The 14,286-nt window shown below is 48.3% G+C and overlaps 2 protein-coding genes across 2 annotated transcripts in view; both read left to right on the top strand.

Annotated features, from left to right (window-relative positions):
- Positions 1 to 521: 521 nt before the first annotated feature.
- On the top strand, positions 522 to 8,723 carry LOC309376944 (claudin-16-like). Its single transcript, XM_081923899.1, has 5 exons — positions 522 to 791; positions 1,923 to 2,049; positions 4,657 to 4,818; positions 6,233 to 6,297; positions 7,680 to 8,723. The coding sequence occupies exons 1-5, from the start codon at positions 702 to 704 to the stop codon at positions 7,875 to 7,877; spliced, it is 642 nt and encodes a 213-aa protein (XP_081780025.1). The 5' UTR covers positions 522 to 701; the 3' UTR covers positions 7,878 to 8,723.
- Positions 8,724 to 9,983: 1,260 nt separating this feature from the next.
- The window catches only part of LOC309376771 (espin-like), a 111,293-nt gene continuing 106,990 nt past the window's right edge, over positions 9,984 to 14,286 (top strand). The window contains exon 1 of the mRNA XM_081923557.1: positions 9,984 to 10,598. Within this exon, the coding sequence (XP_081779683.1) occupies positions 10,299 to 10,598 (300 nt within the window). The 5' untranslated portion in view covers positions 9,984 to 10,298. The remainder of the gene's footprint in view (positions 10,599 to 14,286) is intronic.

The following is a 14,286-nucleotide window of genomic DNA, read 5'->3' as shown; positions in this document are numbered from 1 at the left end:
ACCCAGAAATAGTGTTTCAAGTTAAGAACTTTGCTTCAGCATGAGAACAGAAATAATGTTTGCTTCAGCATGAGAACAGAAATAATGCTCCAGCGGCGTAGCGGCAGCGGAGGCCTCATTAGCTAAAGTGGTGCTTCAGGTTAAGAACAGTTTCAGGTTAAGAACGGACCTCCAGAACGAATTAAGTACTTAACCCGAGGTACCACTGTAATATCTTATGTCCTTTAGAGGAGAAATTGTGAATTATAGAATTTTAAATACCCGTCATCATCCTTGGCTTCACTCAATTTTGTTTGTAACACTCTTCCATTTTCTTCTAGTTGTTGGGGTGGGGGATGGGGAGCGGCCTCACAAGTGGAGTAGCCCTGGGCCTCTCTTTATCTAAATCTGGCCCTGCCAACAGGTCCCAGAGCTGGCTGGCTGCCTCTTCCGTTCCGCCTGACATTTAAGCTTCTCTGTGCCCCATTAATCTCCGCAGCCAAAGCCTCCCATTTCATTAAAAGGTACCGCTGCATGTTCAGCCCCTAAGCCAGGCCCAATGAGGAGGTCTCCAAGTATCCAGGTTTTGAGCGAGGGGGGTGGCTTTCCAATGCCTAGTGTTCCCTCATCTGGGCCAGGTGGGAGAACCCCTTAGGGCAGAAGGACAGAGCTGGAGCCCAGTGGGGCTGGCTGCCCTTTACTCCTTCCACAAAGTCTTTTCCATGGGGCTGACCGCGAGCCTGCTCTCCATTTTTTGGGGGGCCTTTTCTTTTGTCTGTATTGTGGGCGCCATCTGCACAGACTGCTGGCAGGTAAGAAGAGCAAGCCATTTCCCTTGCCACTCTTCAGAAAGGGTCTGGGAGGGGCACATGGTTGGTTGGTTGGGTGCCAGGAATAAGACATGTGCTCCAAATGTCCCTGTTTGCCATATTTCCTTGTCCCTTTCTCAGGATGAGGGCTCAGAGAGGGAAATCACTGCCCCTGATTGTTGCCTTTTACAGATGTCTTGTTAAAACTCTGTCTGTGGCCATGCTTCAGGGTTCAGCTTCCTCTCCAAGGAGTTTCTAGAATGGGGAGGGACAGCTGCTGGTCCCTAATTTCATCTATAGAATACTGGAGGGAAATAGAAGGGAATGGGAAGGGCTAGGGGTCTATGATTTCATTGCCTTGTGCATAATTGGGCTTTTCATTCCCTTAGGGATCAGAGAGTGGGGGGTATGTATTAGTTCCTAAGGGTTTAAGCAAAGTTGGTGGGAATTTTAAAAGGGGTTAGTCGCTTCCAGGGGTGTTGCTAGGTATTTTAAATCATTTGAAATTGAGGTACAGGCCCATGACCCAGATTTGTATCAGATTTTCATATGCTCATTTATAACAGTCTTTGGGCAATTTCAGAGGGCATGTGATTGGAGGGGGGGGTGGAGGAATTTTGTCATTGCTGTGCTTTGTAAGTAATTTTTGTCATTGCTGTGCTTTGTAAGTAAGCGGTACGAGCTTTTTAAAAAGCTCATAAAACCTTGAGAACTTCCCCATAAAATTCACAGAATGATGTACAGGTGAGCCAATATTATCATAGTTACTTTATTAAAATTACAACCCATCCCTCCAGATGTTATACGTCTAGTACCTATTACTGAGGCTGTGGCATTGGAAACGTACATTTAAAGCACATGTATCCTCCTCTCAAAAGAATGAATCCTGGGGACTGTAGTTTAAGAACTGTAAACCGCAGTTCACAGAATTCTTTGTGGTAAGGAAATGCTTAAGATGCATGGTGCATGTGTAGTCTCTGCTATGATCTAGCTGCCAGCAGATTGCCCTGTCTTAGCTGCTGCACCGCTTCAACTGAACTGATGTCTAAGTGTTTTAGCCCTGAGTGGTCCATCTATTGAGGACAAGTAACTGATCTGAGGCTCCCTCGCTCCTGCCCCCCCCATCTCTTCCAGGTGAACAGCAAAGGCTCTGTGGTCCTCAGCATGCGTTGCCGAGGCCTATGGGGAGAGTGCGTTTGGGACAAGTTTGTCAAAATCTGGACCTGCGATGTCTTCAGCTCTTACCTGAACCCGCATCCCGGTAAACATCATGTCCCAAATCTGACCATCAAGCCCCACCAAGCTGCTGTCAAGGACGATCCCTTTTAAAGACAGCTCCATGGTTGGCAGGGACACGGGTGGCACTGTGGGTTAAACCACAGAGCCTAGGACTTGCCAGTCAGAACATCGGCGGTTCGAATCCCTGCAATGGGGTGAGCTCCCATTGCTCGGTCCCTGCTCTTGCCAACCTAGCAGTTCAAAAACATGCCAGTGCAAGTATATAAATAGATACTGCTCCAGCGGGAAGGTAAACGGCGTTTCCGTGCGCTGCTCTGGTTCACCAGAAGCGTCTTAGTCATGCTGGCCACATGACTCGGAAGCTGTACGCCAGCTCCCTCGGCCAATAAAGCGAGATGAGCACCGCAACCCCAGAGTTGGCCACGACTGGACCTAATGGTCAGGGGTCCCTTTACCTTTACCCTGGTTGGCACAGCAGCAGCAGCAGCAGGCAATGGACCTTGACACAGTTGGGTGGTGGGCAGGGAAGCAAATAGGAGGCATTGTCCAAACACTGGGATGTCTGCACTGAGTACAGCAAACTGTTTCTGCTGCTGTAAAATCACTAAACTGGTTTTGCTTGGCTGTGCACATGCAATACTATGACCTTCCAACGGGGGGCAACCAAGGCTGTGTGAAAAAAGGATAATTACTGGTCTGTGCCAAGTGGCTGGCTTCTGACCACAGAAGCTGTTGGTTGGTAAACTGACACCTCCCTTTCACTTCCTCTTCTCCATTTATAACTTGCCACAGTCCCAGGAGATCGCTGGGGCTCTAGAAATCCATTATTTCACACCCACAAACGGAATTCCTGCTTATTTCAGTTCTTCTCCTGCTTTCTGGGTTTTCAATTTACTGACGACATTTCTCTATGAGGCAAGGCGCTGCCAGTCACTACAAATCAGCATTGTGAACTACCTCACTGCCAGAGGGCGATTGGAAGGCCAACAGAATATTTGCATGTTTTTATTTATTTTTCTAAATATAAAGAATTTGGGGATTTATTAGCATAAGCACTGGGGATGGCCATTAGCTTATATGGCTAAACAACAATAACTACCTGGAACCAGGCTAGCTTGGAATAGAGCCTCCACATTCAGGACAGTCTACCTTTGACTTTCAGGTGACTGTGCCTTTACACTCTGGTCCAGAGCATCCATAGGCATCAGGTTGTATGCTATTGGAGGCAAGTTGCTAGAAAAAGGCGTTCCTGGTCAGATTTGAGAAGGCTTTGTCTGTAAGATCACTCCACATTTTAGCCATGGGGTGCTGAGAGTATTTGAGAGGATGAAGCTCCAGTCTACAACTTGTTGTGTTAGCTCTAAGGCAGGTGCTTCTGATGACTCACCATGCTGGCCAGGGCTGATGTAGTCCAAAGCATTTCTTTTTTCTTTTCTAAATCATTTTTATTGGTTTCACAAATACAAAGTACAAATATACACACACTAGTAAAAACATATCAATATAAAGAGATTCTGAATCTCAAGACTTTCCCCCTTCTCCTCCATGGGGTCTCATTTTAAACATCTACAACTGCATATTCATCCGTACTCCAATTTTTATATCAAACCATATTGTCCATAGGAATTTTTACACAACAAGTGAATCCAAATCCTGCTCTTGTTTCCATCTGCTTACAGTGGTCTCCTAAGTAAATTATAAATTTTTCCCATTCTTTTATAGAGGTATTTATCCTCTTAGTTTCTGAGTTTTCCACTCAGCTTTGCCATCTCGGCATAGTCCATCAGCTTGGTTTGCCATTCTTCTCTGGTAGGGACTTTGTCTTCTTTCCAACTCTGGGCTAATAGCATCTGGGCAGCTGTTGTTCCATACCTAAAAAGTATTTTCTGCTCCTTTGGTATGTCGGTACCTGTAATTCCTAATAAAAAAGCTTCTTGTTTCTTAACAAAGGTTATTTTAAGCATTTTTTTAATTATTATTTCATTATATATATCATCTCCAACCTGGTGTTTCCAAATGTTTTGGACTACAAGAAGCAGAGGGACGTGGGTGGTGCTATGGGTTAAACCACAGAGCCTAGGACTTGCTGATCAGAAGGTCAGTGGTCCGAATCCCCACGAAGGGGTGAGCTCCCGTTGATCAGTCCCTGCTCCTGCCAACCTAGCAGTTCGAAAGCACATCAAAGTGCAAGTAGATAAATAGGTACCGCTCTGGCGGGAAGGTGGTTCACCAGAAGCGGCTTAGTCATGGTGGCCACATGACCCAGAAGCTGTACACCAGCTCCCTTGGCCAATAAAGCGAGATGAGCGCCGCAACCCCAGAGTCAGTCACAACTGGACCTAATGGTCAGGGGTCCCTTTACCCTTTACCTTACAAGAAGCAGAAAGAAACATGTAGTCCAAAACATTTGGAAGCACCAGGTTGAAGGAAGACTCCTGTATGATTCGCTGGTCCATGGTCAGAGACAGGATACTGGGACAAAGCACTCCTGGCCTTTCCCCCCCCCCCAAACAAAGCAGACCCTGCAGTCCCATATTTAACAGTCCCATACTGATCTTGTCCCCACTCAAAACCATGCTGGTGTGTTCCTGATCACTTGCTGGGGCTTGACCTATGTATCTTCCTGCAGGGGCCATTATCATCGCAAGAGCCTCACTCATCACATCTGCCATTGCAGGGGCTGCAGCCTTCATCTGCCTCCTCTCAGGATGTCCATATTTCCGCTGCTTCCAAGAGGCCACGGCCAAGTGGCGCTGCCTCTGCCTCTCCACGGGATGCTATCTCTTTGCAGGTATGTCCTCCGCTGAAGACCAGAGGCTTTCAACACAAGAGCCCTCTCCATTAGACGAAAGCAATTCCCTGCAATGCCTTGGGACAGGCAAAACCCATGCAAGCTGGCTCACACCTCTTTTTGACTGCAGTGTCATTGATGAGCCCTGCCATTGGGCAAAGAGAGGCATCTCCCTCAGTCGGCAGAATCAGATGAGCCACAGGTACTCTGCCCTAGTCACTCCTCCTTGAGCCTTCCCATGACACATAGATCAGGCTGCACAATTCCTTATTGCAGAAGAAAGTGGGGAAGCATGCCTAGACCCATGGGGTATTGCTGTATGTGGCCCCACTCTGAGTGGTGAGATTCCAGCATTCACCCAGGGTTTGGTTTCCTTGGAATGAAGGTCATTGGAGATTGTGGCGTCTTTAGAATTTTATTTGGACGTATGAGTAAAGGATAGAGGAGCTTGTGGCTTGAACACTCCACCAGGTCTTGCTTCCACATTAGGGTTCCAGAGAAGCCCCACGTCACAACTCATGGGTCCAGCACAGAGCAAGACATACCTCTATGTCTCCAGCTTCCAGCATCAGCCAAAACACACAAACATACTTGCTTACACAACCCTGTGTACGTAAGACTAAAAGTTTCACAACTTCAGAGCAGCTCATGTTTCATGGTTCTCTTTTCTGGGCTGGAAGGAGGTCAGCCCAGAGCAGTGACTCAAGCAGAGAATCAACAGGCAGCCTCTTCTTTGGACAGGCACTTTGGGAAGAACTTTCTGGCTGTTTTGGAAGGTGATTGACTCTCCTTCCTTGGGGGTTTCTAAACAGAGGTTGGATGGCTATCTGCCAAGGATTCTTTAGCTGTGAATCTACAATTCAGTGATTCACAAGAGTCTTAAATCAGTGGATTTCTGTATTCCTTGCAGCATACCAGTGGGTCTGGCACCATGGGTATAGCTGGGGGGGGGCAATTTCCCTTCCAAATCAAGTAAATAAATGAAAACAATTAACTAAAAGTAGAAATTTTAGACTTTGACAGATTTTTCTGAACACTTGGGGTCAAAAGAAAGTAATTTAAAACAACTGTTGTAGAGACATTTCATTCTAGACAGAGGATGATGGCAAGTGGGTGCCCTGCTCCCCCCCCCAACATAAATCCTGGCTACGCCCATGTCTGGCACCCAGTTTGGGAATTCCCAAGCTAAAGACTTGCAGGGAGGGAGGGAGGGGGCATGGGCATAGCCAAAGGGGGGGGACAGGGAGGGACAGCTAACCCCCCTAAATCAATAAAAATCAATAAAAATACATAGCTAACTGAGGTTCTGCCCCCCTCACAAAAATCATGGCTATGCCCATGGGGGGGGGAGAAAGTAAATAAATTCTGCACTCCAAGTTCATAAGAGTTCACACCTCTCTCCCTTTCCTTTTAGGCTTTTTGTCCTGCATTGGCGTGATCCGATATTGCCTGTATGTCTTCTTCCAGCACCAGTATGAGGTATTTCCCCTGTCTGCTATGGCTGTGTGTCCTTACCCACCCTCCTTGTGGTGGTTGTATTGTACAACACACAGAGAAATAGCGCTGGCAGCTGACTCTTACTCCAGCACAGATAATGGGGAGATGCTTGAAGGCAGAGGGCTAGCAGAGGGCAGCGCTGTGCCAGAATGCCCTCCCTCTTTTTTAAACAGTGTCCCATCACTTAATGAGAAAATAAATTGCATTTCAAAATTACCAAAAGGACAAGAACGTTTTGGTAAGATTCCCATGGGTGGGATGCAAGGCTTTGGTCACACCTTGCTTTCTAATAGTGCTGAAGAGCATTTGAAAGTCTCCTGTCCAGGGCTGGCCCACCCATGAGATATGCTGAGGCAGTTGCCTCAGGCGGCAGCTTGGACAGATACATCCAGGTTTGCTTAGAGAGCCTCCTCTTCAATCTCCTTCCTTCTCCCTTCCTGTGAGGTAGGTTAGGCCCCTAAGGCCACCCAGTGAGCATCATCGTGTCTGAGTGGTGATTTGAACCCTGGTCTCTCCTGGATCCTAGCCCAACACTCTAACCACTACACCACACTGGCTTTCGCAATCAGCACCGTCCATAAAATCTGCCCGGTTGCAGTTTCCAACATGGCAGTCCCAACTGACAATGTGTGAGATGTAACATAAGCAGTCATGTACAACACTTCCTGTTTGCCCAGAGTGGACACACGGGGATGTTACTCCAGCCAGGAGGACTTCCTGTCACACCTGTCTGGAGCATCCTCCCCCTGCATGTGTCCAGGTGTGAGCCTGTGAGACCCCATAAAAGGGCTGGTCACGCAGCCATCTTTCTGTCTCGGCCATTTTTTCTTCGTGCTTTTGCTGTGTGCTGGCTCTCAGTCAGAAGCACATGGGCTCAATCCCCATAAACTCTCTTCTGTAATTACAAGCTAAAGCTTGCCTTCAGGGAACCTACTGTGAACTGAATGTGAGTAAACTTCTTACCATTACTTTTAAAAGAAGACTGTTGTGTCTTTATTCTTTTTAAGAGGGAACAAAGGGGATTTACCAGGAACATAGCTGACGACGTTTCCCTTTTTTAAAGGGAAATTCCCTTATTCCGAATAGGATTCCTCGCAAGAAAAGGGAAAAGTTGACAAACCTGATCTGGACAAAGCCAGATTGGACTGCTAAAGTGAAGAGATTCAGATGAATCTACCAACTAGCTTCCTGCTAAATACTGGGGAATGTACTCTGCTACTGACTCACTAGCATGAGTGAGGAAGGATCATATTTAATCAACATTCCCACACAATGCACCCCACAGTACCCCACAATGCCAATGCCTGGGATCCCCCTCCATGCCAAATCCTTGACCAACGAGTTCTTTCCCATTTGCTTTCTAGGTGTCTCTGAGCATCCCTGGATTCCCCAGCTTTGAGTATGGCTATTCCCTGTGGATGGCTGTAGCAGGTGGCCTGGCAGCCATTGCTGCAGCTGTCACGTCGTACTACGAAGGGGTGCTTCTTAAGACCTTCAGCATGAGTCCAGCCAAGGAGATGCCTCCTGGAGATGCCACTGGGACTACTTGGACATACGTCTGAGGGAGGGAGGGAGCGCAGAGCATCTTCTGATAGTGGTGTTTAGTAAAAAGTAAGATGTTTCTCGCAGGTGTTTCTTAGAGGACCATCCGATTCCATATTGTGACCCATCAGAGGAGCTCAACGATCAAGGCGGTGCATAAGGAAACAGACTGCCCTTAACGAGAAACACAGAAACATAAAATCAACAAAATAATCCATAAAAACGTTTAAAACATCAGCAAATACTAATTAGTTGCCTGTGCCCTGTGGAGCTCCTTGCAGGTAGAGGTTTTGGCAGAACTGCCCCTCCCTTCTTTCAGGTGTCTTTTGAAAGCCTCTGCAACAAGAACTTTATCCATTTTTTAGGCGACCAGTATTTGCTGATGTTTAAAACAATGTTTCAATGGATACTTTTGTTGGTTTTATCCTTCTGTGTTTTGTTGCATCTTGTGATACGTTTTATGCAAGCTTAATTATAAATAAATGTGGCGAGTTGTGAGGCTAACTTTAGCAGGAGGTTGAACAGAAATTAAAAAAAGCCCTTTGAATGGCAGATGGGGCCTGCCCTCATAGACAAAGTGCACAGCACCCCTGAGCATGGGCAGAATTGGCGTCAAAGGAAAATTTTCTTTCTGATCAGCAGGTCGATCAAACAAAGCATGGCATCCCACAAAGTCCTACTCAAAGTAGACTCAAGTTAGCCATTTTTATGGACATACGCTAATGTTGGATACCACCCATAATCGACACTGTGCCTCCTCTTCTCATAGGGACAAAGCTGAATATTTGCTCTAAGGTTGGCACCCTGAAACTGTGGTCCACGAGCTTCATTCAGGTGGTCTGTGGGGCATCCATGAATTTGTGGCTGCAGGTGGAAGACCGCACAACCATTGCATTAAATATTCCTAATTGAATTGTATTTCCACTGCTTTCTTATGCCTCATAATGTATTTTATTGTTTGACAGCCTTAATTTTATTGTACTGAATGGGGAAATGGCACAACATCCAGCACGGTGCATTGCAATTCATACAACAGGCAGAAAATACCATCAACACCCTCAACAATTTTCGATTGGTCTGAGTGAGGAGGAGAGGTTTGGGAACCTAAAGCATAATGTGTAGTGTGGGGTTTCTGTGTGGTTGATTCCCCCTCTTCCCGCCCGCTCCCCATAAGGGTTTGTGCAATCTGGCCTGAGAAGGCTCAGGAAGAAGGACCAGGTGATGGGGGGAGTGGAGCTGCTGCTGCTGCTGCTGGCCTTCAACATCTGCCACCTGACGCAGCTGCTTCATTTTGCCTAATGTTAGGACTGGCTCTGAAACCAAGCAGGATGAAGACAGCATAACAACAAAAAGCCAGTCTAGAGTGTGCTCAGCTAGCCAAAGCCCTGGACTTTCCGAATGCTTTCCACAAGGTGCCTCCCCAAAGACTCCTGAGTAAGCTTTAGCAGTCAAGGAAAAAGAAGAGAGGTGGTCTTGTAGATCAGGAATCGGTTAAGCTGCAGGAAGCAAAGAGCAGGAATAAATGGGCAGGTCTCCAAATGGAGAGAAGTCAAAATTGGGTGTCCCCCAAGAATTGGTACTGGGACCTATGCTTTTTAACTTGTTCATAGATGATCAGGGTTTCCCAAACTTGAGTCTCCAGTTGTTTTGGGACTACAACTGCCATCATCCCTAGCTAGCAGGACCAGTGGTCAGGGATGATGGGAGTTGTAGTCCCAAATCAGCTGGAGACCCAAGTTTGGGAAACAGTGATGAATCAGATCAGCCCCCCTGATTAATCGACGGCGGTGATGTTTTTTTCAAAGTAGATGGTGAAGAGCTCCATCATTCCGGATCGGGCAGGTGTTAGGAAAAGCACACTGCACATGCTCAGAGATCATGCCCAGAGTCCAGAGCCCGCGGGGCTATTACAGCTTTGCAGCGCCTGTGCGGGGATCAGCAGCAAGAGAGAAAGGCGATGCCGCTCCCTTTTAAATCTCGCGTTTAACCCTTTCCCGCCTCCAGGCTCAGCGCTGCCGGCGAAGGGGAGGAGCCGGCCGGCTCGGGGAGGGGCAGGAGGGCGCCCGGAGGCTCTTGCTGGTGCTGGAGGGAGGGAGGTAGGGAGGAGCTGGAGCCGGCAGCCGGGGCTGGAGGCCGGCCCTTCTGTCGCGCAGAGCTCCGCAGCTGAGGAAAGGACCGCGGGCGAGACTTCTAGCAAACCTCGACGGGGCGCGATGGCTCCTCGCGTCCGGCTGCTCAGGCGAAGTTAGAGGGGACGGGAAAGTAGAGGAGCACCTCGCGGGCCGCCCACCTTTCCTTTGCAAGGCACCCGACGGAGAGGACCGCCGAGAGACGCCGAAGACTCCCGGGAGGCCGTCGGGGCGAGGCGGCCGGCCCCTGTATGGCTCCCTCCAGGTGTTGAGGCCGGCCGGCCAGACAGGCTGCCGTCGGAGGCGCAGGCGATGGCCCTGGAGCGGGCATTGCAGGCCGCCCGCCAGGGGGACGTGGACACGCTCAAGGCGCTGCAGGCCGACGGGCAGCTGCTGCCGCCCGCACAGCTCCGCGACGCGCTGGGCGCCTCTCCTGCTCACCACGCCGCCCGCGCCGGGAAGCTGAACTGCCTGCGCTACCTGGTGGAGGAAGCGGCGCTGGCCGGCAACGGGCGGGCTCGCAATGGGGCCACACCGGGCCACGATGCCGCCGCCACCGGCAACCTGGCCTGCCTCCAGTGGCTGCTCACCCAGGGAGGGTGCCGAGTCCAGGTGAGCACCGGTGGAGCGAGGGGACGCCCTGGCGCGCCTTGAAGGGTTTTGCGCCTTGGGCGCACGGAAGGGGACTGCGTTCCAAGCGGCTCCGTTGACGCTGACCTTTAGGGGCGTTATCTTTTAAAGGACACCTGTCTGGAAGTCTTATTTACTTATTTAGGAAAGGCCAGCATAGCTCAGAAAAGAAAGGGTCAAAATGGGAATGTCTCTGCGCGCAGAGTTCGTTTCTCTCAACCCAGCGCTGGATTATTATTTTTTGCGGGGGCGCGCAGCCATCTATTTTTTCCCTGTTGATACCCATAGCTAGAGTTTTTAGAAAGTTGGTGGGTGAACAATTTGGCCAAAATTGGAGGGTTATGTGTGTGTATGTGTTGCCTCTGAATTCCATTTTTGTCCTATGGAACTCTCATCCACAAAGGTTTGGTGATAGCCATCAATCTTGACTGCTTTAAAAGAGGATGAGACAAATTTCATGGAGGAGAGGTCTGTCGTGGCTACTAAGCACGATGACGGCTGTGCTTTGCCTCTGTGGTCGAAGGCAGCAATGTTTCAAAAATTCACTTGCTGGAAGCTACAGGAGGGGAGAGGACTATTGTGCTTGATTCCTGCTTGCAGGTTTCCTACAGGCATCTGGTTGGCCACTGTGAGAAGAGAGTGCAGGACTAGATGGGCCACTGACCTGATCCATGAGAGCTCTGCTCCCCCATCATCCACTAAGCACTGCTCACTCTAGGAAGAAGAGGGACCTGCTGGTTGGAGGCAGCAATTTTCTAGCCTAGCTTTAAGTCCCAGCACTTACTCTGTGCAGATTCATTTGCAAAGACACACGCAGGCCTTCATATTTAGAATAGGAACAACAAATACGTAATTCAGAAGTCAGTACCAAAAAGGAAAGAACAGGGAACAGTTTCTTGGCTGCTCCATAACCAAATACAGTGATACCTCGGGTTACATACGCTTCAGGTTACACACTCCGCTAACCCAGAAATAGTGCTTCAGGTTAAGAACTTTGCTTCAGGATGAGAACAGAAATCGTGCTCTGGCGGCGCAGTGGCAGCAGGAGGCCCCATTAGCTAAAGTGGTACCTCAGGTTAAGAACAGTTTCAGGTTAAGAACAGACGTCCGGAACGAATTAAGTACTTAACCTGAGGTACCACTGTACAGTAGTTACAGCAAGAGCAAGTGCTGGTTACAGGAGTGGTGCTTGTAAAGGAGGGCAGGAGTTCCTCTGAGCATGTGTGAAGTCTGCATCCATGTCTGCTACATATTCTGTGCTTAACTGGGAAGCTCCCTTTATGTGAAGGCAGGTGTTCAGGCCAGCAGAGTTTCTAAGTAAGAGAGTCTTAATACTTTGCGGGGCTAAGCTCTTGTTAGCCAGAGCAAAATGTTTAGGTCCTCCCCTCCCTTTGGGAGGAGAGGAGGGTGCGAAATTCAGCCTCTTGGTGTGTGGGGATGTTGTGTAGGCAAGACATTCACAATGCCCTGTTGCATATGGTCAGGAACACTGTGGGGATAAACCCTCCCCCCACACGGAAGAATATCTTTAAAAGTGGACTAGACACTGAAGGAAACCTGTGTTGACCTCTGAATGCTTGATTGACAGGGAAATGCAGTCTGGCTCCCTGCCAGAGTATTTCTCCATGACCTGGGGATGGGCAGCTTCTCAGCAGTAGAGCTCCCACTTTCCATGTAGAAGGTCCCAGGTCCAGTTCTTCTGCATCTCCAGGTAGGGTTGGGATAGAGCCCTGCCTGAAACCCTGGGAGCTGCTGCCAGTCAGTGTACAGCAGCAGCCTTTGCAGTCTGGTGGCTTCTAGATGTTTTGCACTGCAACCCCTATCAGCCCCAGCCCAGGTCAACCTGGCTTGGGCTTATGGTAATGGTAGTTCAAAGTATCTGGCAGGCACGAGGTCATACACAGCACTGAGCTACGTGGGCCAATATTCTGGTTTGGTATAAGGCAATTTTTATTGTTCAGCTGGAGCATCTATAGCTCTGTGCTTGCAGAAGGTCCTAACCCTGAACCCCTGAAGGCATCTCCATGTAGCACTAGGAAAGACTCTTAAGACTGCTCCTTACATCTCCAAGTACATGCTAAAATCCAGCCGTGCTGTAAAATGACCTTTACTGTATGGTAGGCAATTGACATGTTTCGATTGCACTGCTTGATTTGCATTAAAATGCTAAGTGCATTTGTTATTTATTTCTTCCGTAAAAATTTACACACCGCTTGATTGTAAAACAACAACTCCTCCTCAGAGCGTTTACAAAACAGTAAAATCAAGAAAGATTTGCGACCAGTGCTGGATTTACGTATAAGCTAAACAAGCTGTAGCTTAGGGCCCCACTCTCTTGGGTCCATCCAAAAAAAACCTAGAGAAAAAAAACCCCACTGGATGTACATTTTCAAAAAATAAGATAAAAACAAATAAAATAAAACCTACATACAGCAACAGTGTTTTGTGTTGTGTAGGCTCCTATGATGTAGGGAATGGGCCCCGCCTGCTAGTCTGCTCCCTAAAATATCACATATTTTGTTATGTGCAAATGGCTTTAGATACCTATTAGGTCCATAAATTACCATATAGCATATATTCAACACAAAAAACAGTGACCATTTGTTGTTGACAAAGGACAGCTGGACATATAAAGGGCCCCATTACCTTCAGTAGCTTAGGGCCTCCTCAAACCTAAATCTGGTGCTGTTTGCAACCCTAACTTAAAACATGCCAAAGTTAAAATATCGAAGCAGATTAGAAATGCCTTAAGTTTCCAAGAAATGGAAATGGTTTTCACCAAGGAGGACTGTGGTTTTTTGTCTTGTACAGTGGTACCTCGGGTTACATATTCTTCAGGTTACAGAGCCTTCAGGTTACAGGCTCCGCTAACCCAGGAATAGTACCTCGGGTTAAGAACTTTGCTTCTGGATGAGAACAGAAATCATGTGGCGGCGGCAGCAGCAGGAGGCCCCATTAGCTAAAGTGGTGCTTCAGGTTAAGAACAGTTTCAGGTTAAGAACGGACCTCCAGAACGAATTAAGTACTTAACCCGAGGTACCACTGTACATCTTTCCAATGAAGGTTGTTCAAGTTGTTCCAACGTCGGCGTGAGTAGGCTGGCGCACCAGGAGAAGAGCTGAAGCCTAGAACACCTGCTTCGGATGCAGGAGGTTTTGAGTTCAATTCATGAAGGCATCTTTACCCATTAAAGCAAGGAGTGGGCAATCTTTTCTCATGCCAGGGCTGGGGAGGGCCAGAAACAAAAGTGAACGCTCCTCGGGATTCCAGGTGGAAAGTCTTTTCAAGTCTTATCTGAATGCTGGGAGCCAAAACTGGGACCTTCTGCATATGCTTGGGCACAAAACAACAGCTCCACCCCAATGTAGAAAGCTGTTTTATGCCAACTCTGACAGATTGGTCCTTCTCGCTGATGGGCAGCAACTCTCCAGGGTTTCAGGCAAGGCTCTCTCCCAGCCCTACTTGAAGATGCTGGGGAGTGAGTCCAGGACCTTCTATATGCAAGGCCTTTGAGTTGTGGCCTTTCCCAGATATGAAGGAAACTTGGCGTGGATTTTTGCATGGAAGGATTGTGAGCCCCATTCATTTCTGGTGCTCCAAACAAATACCTGGGCTCAGAACTCTTCAGTGTATGTCTTTTGCATGTGGTTGGTGGAACTGGTTTCTAGTA

The sequence above is a fragment of the Podarcis melisellensis genome (genome assembly GCF_964234715.1).
Source record: "Podarcis melisellensis genome assembly, chromosome: 8".
NCBI classification, from domain to species: domain Eukaryota; kingdom Metazoa; phylum Chordata; class Lepidosauria; order Squamata; family Lacertidae; genus Podarcis; species Podarcis melisellensis.
This window is presented reverse-complemented; position numbering and strand designations above follow the sequence as displayed.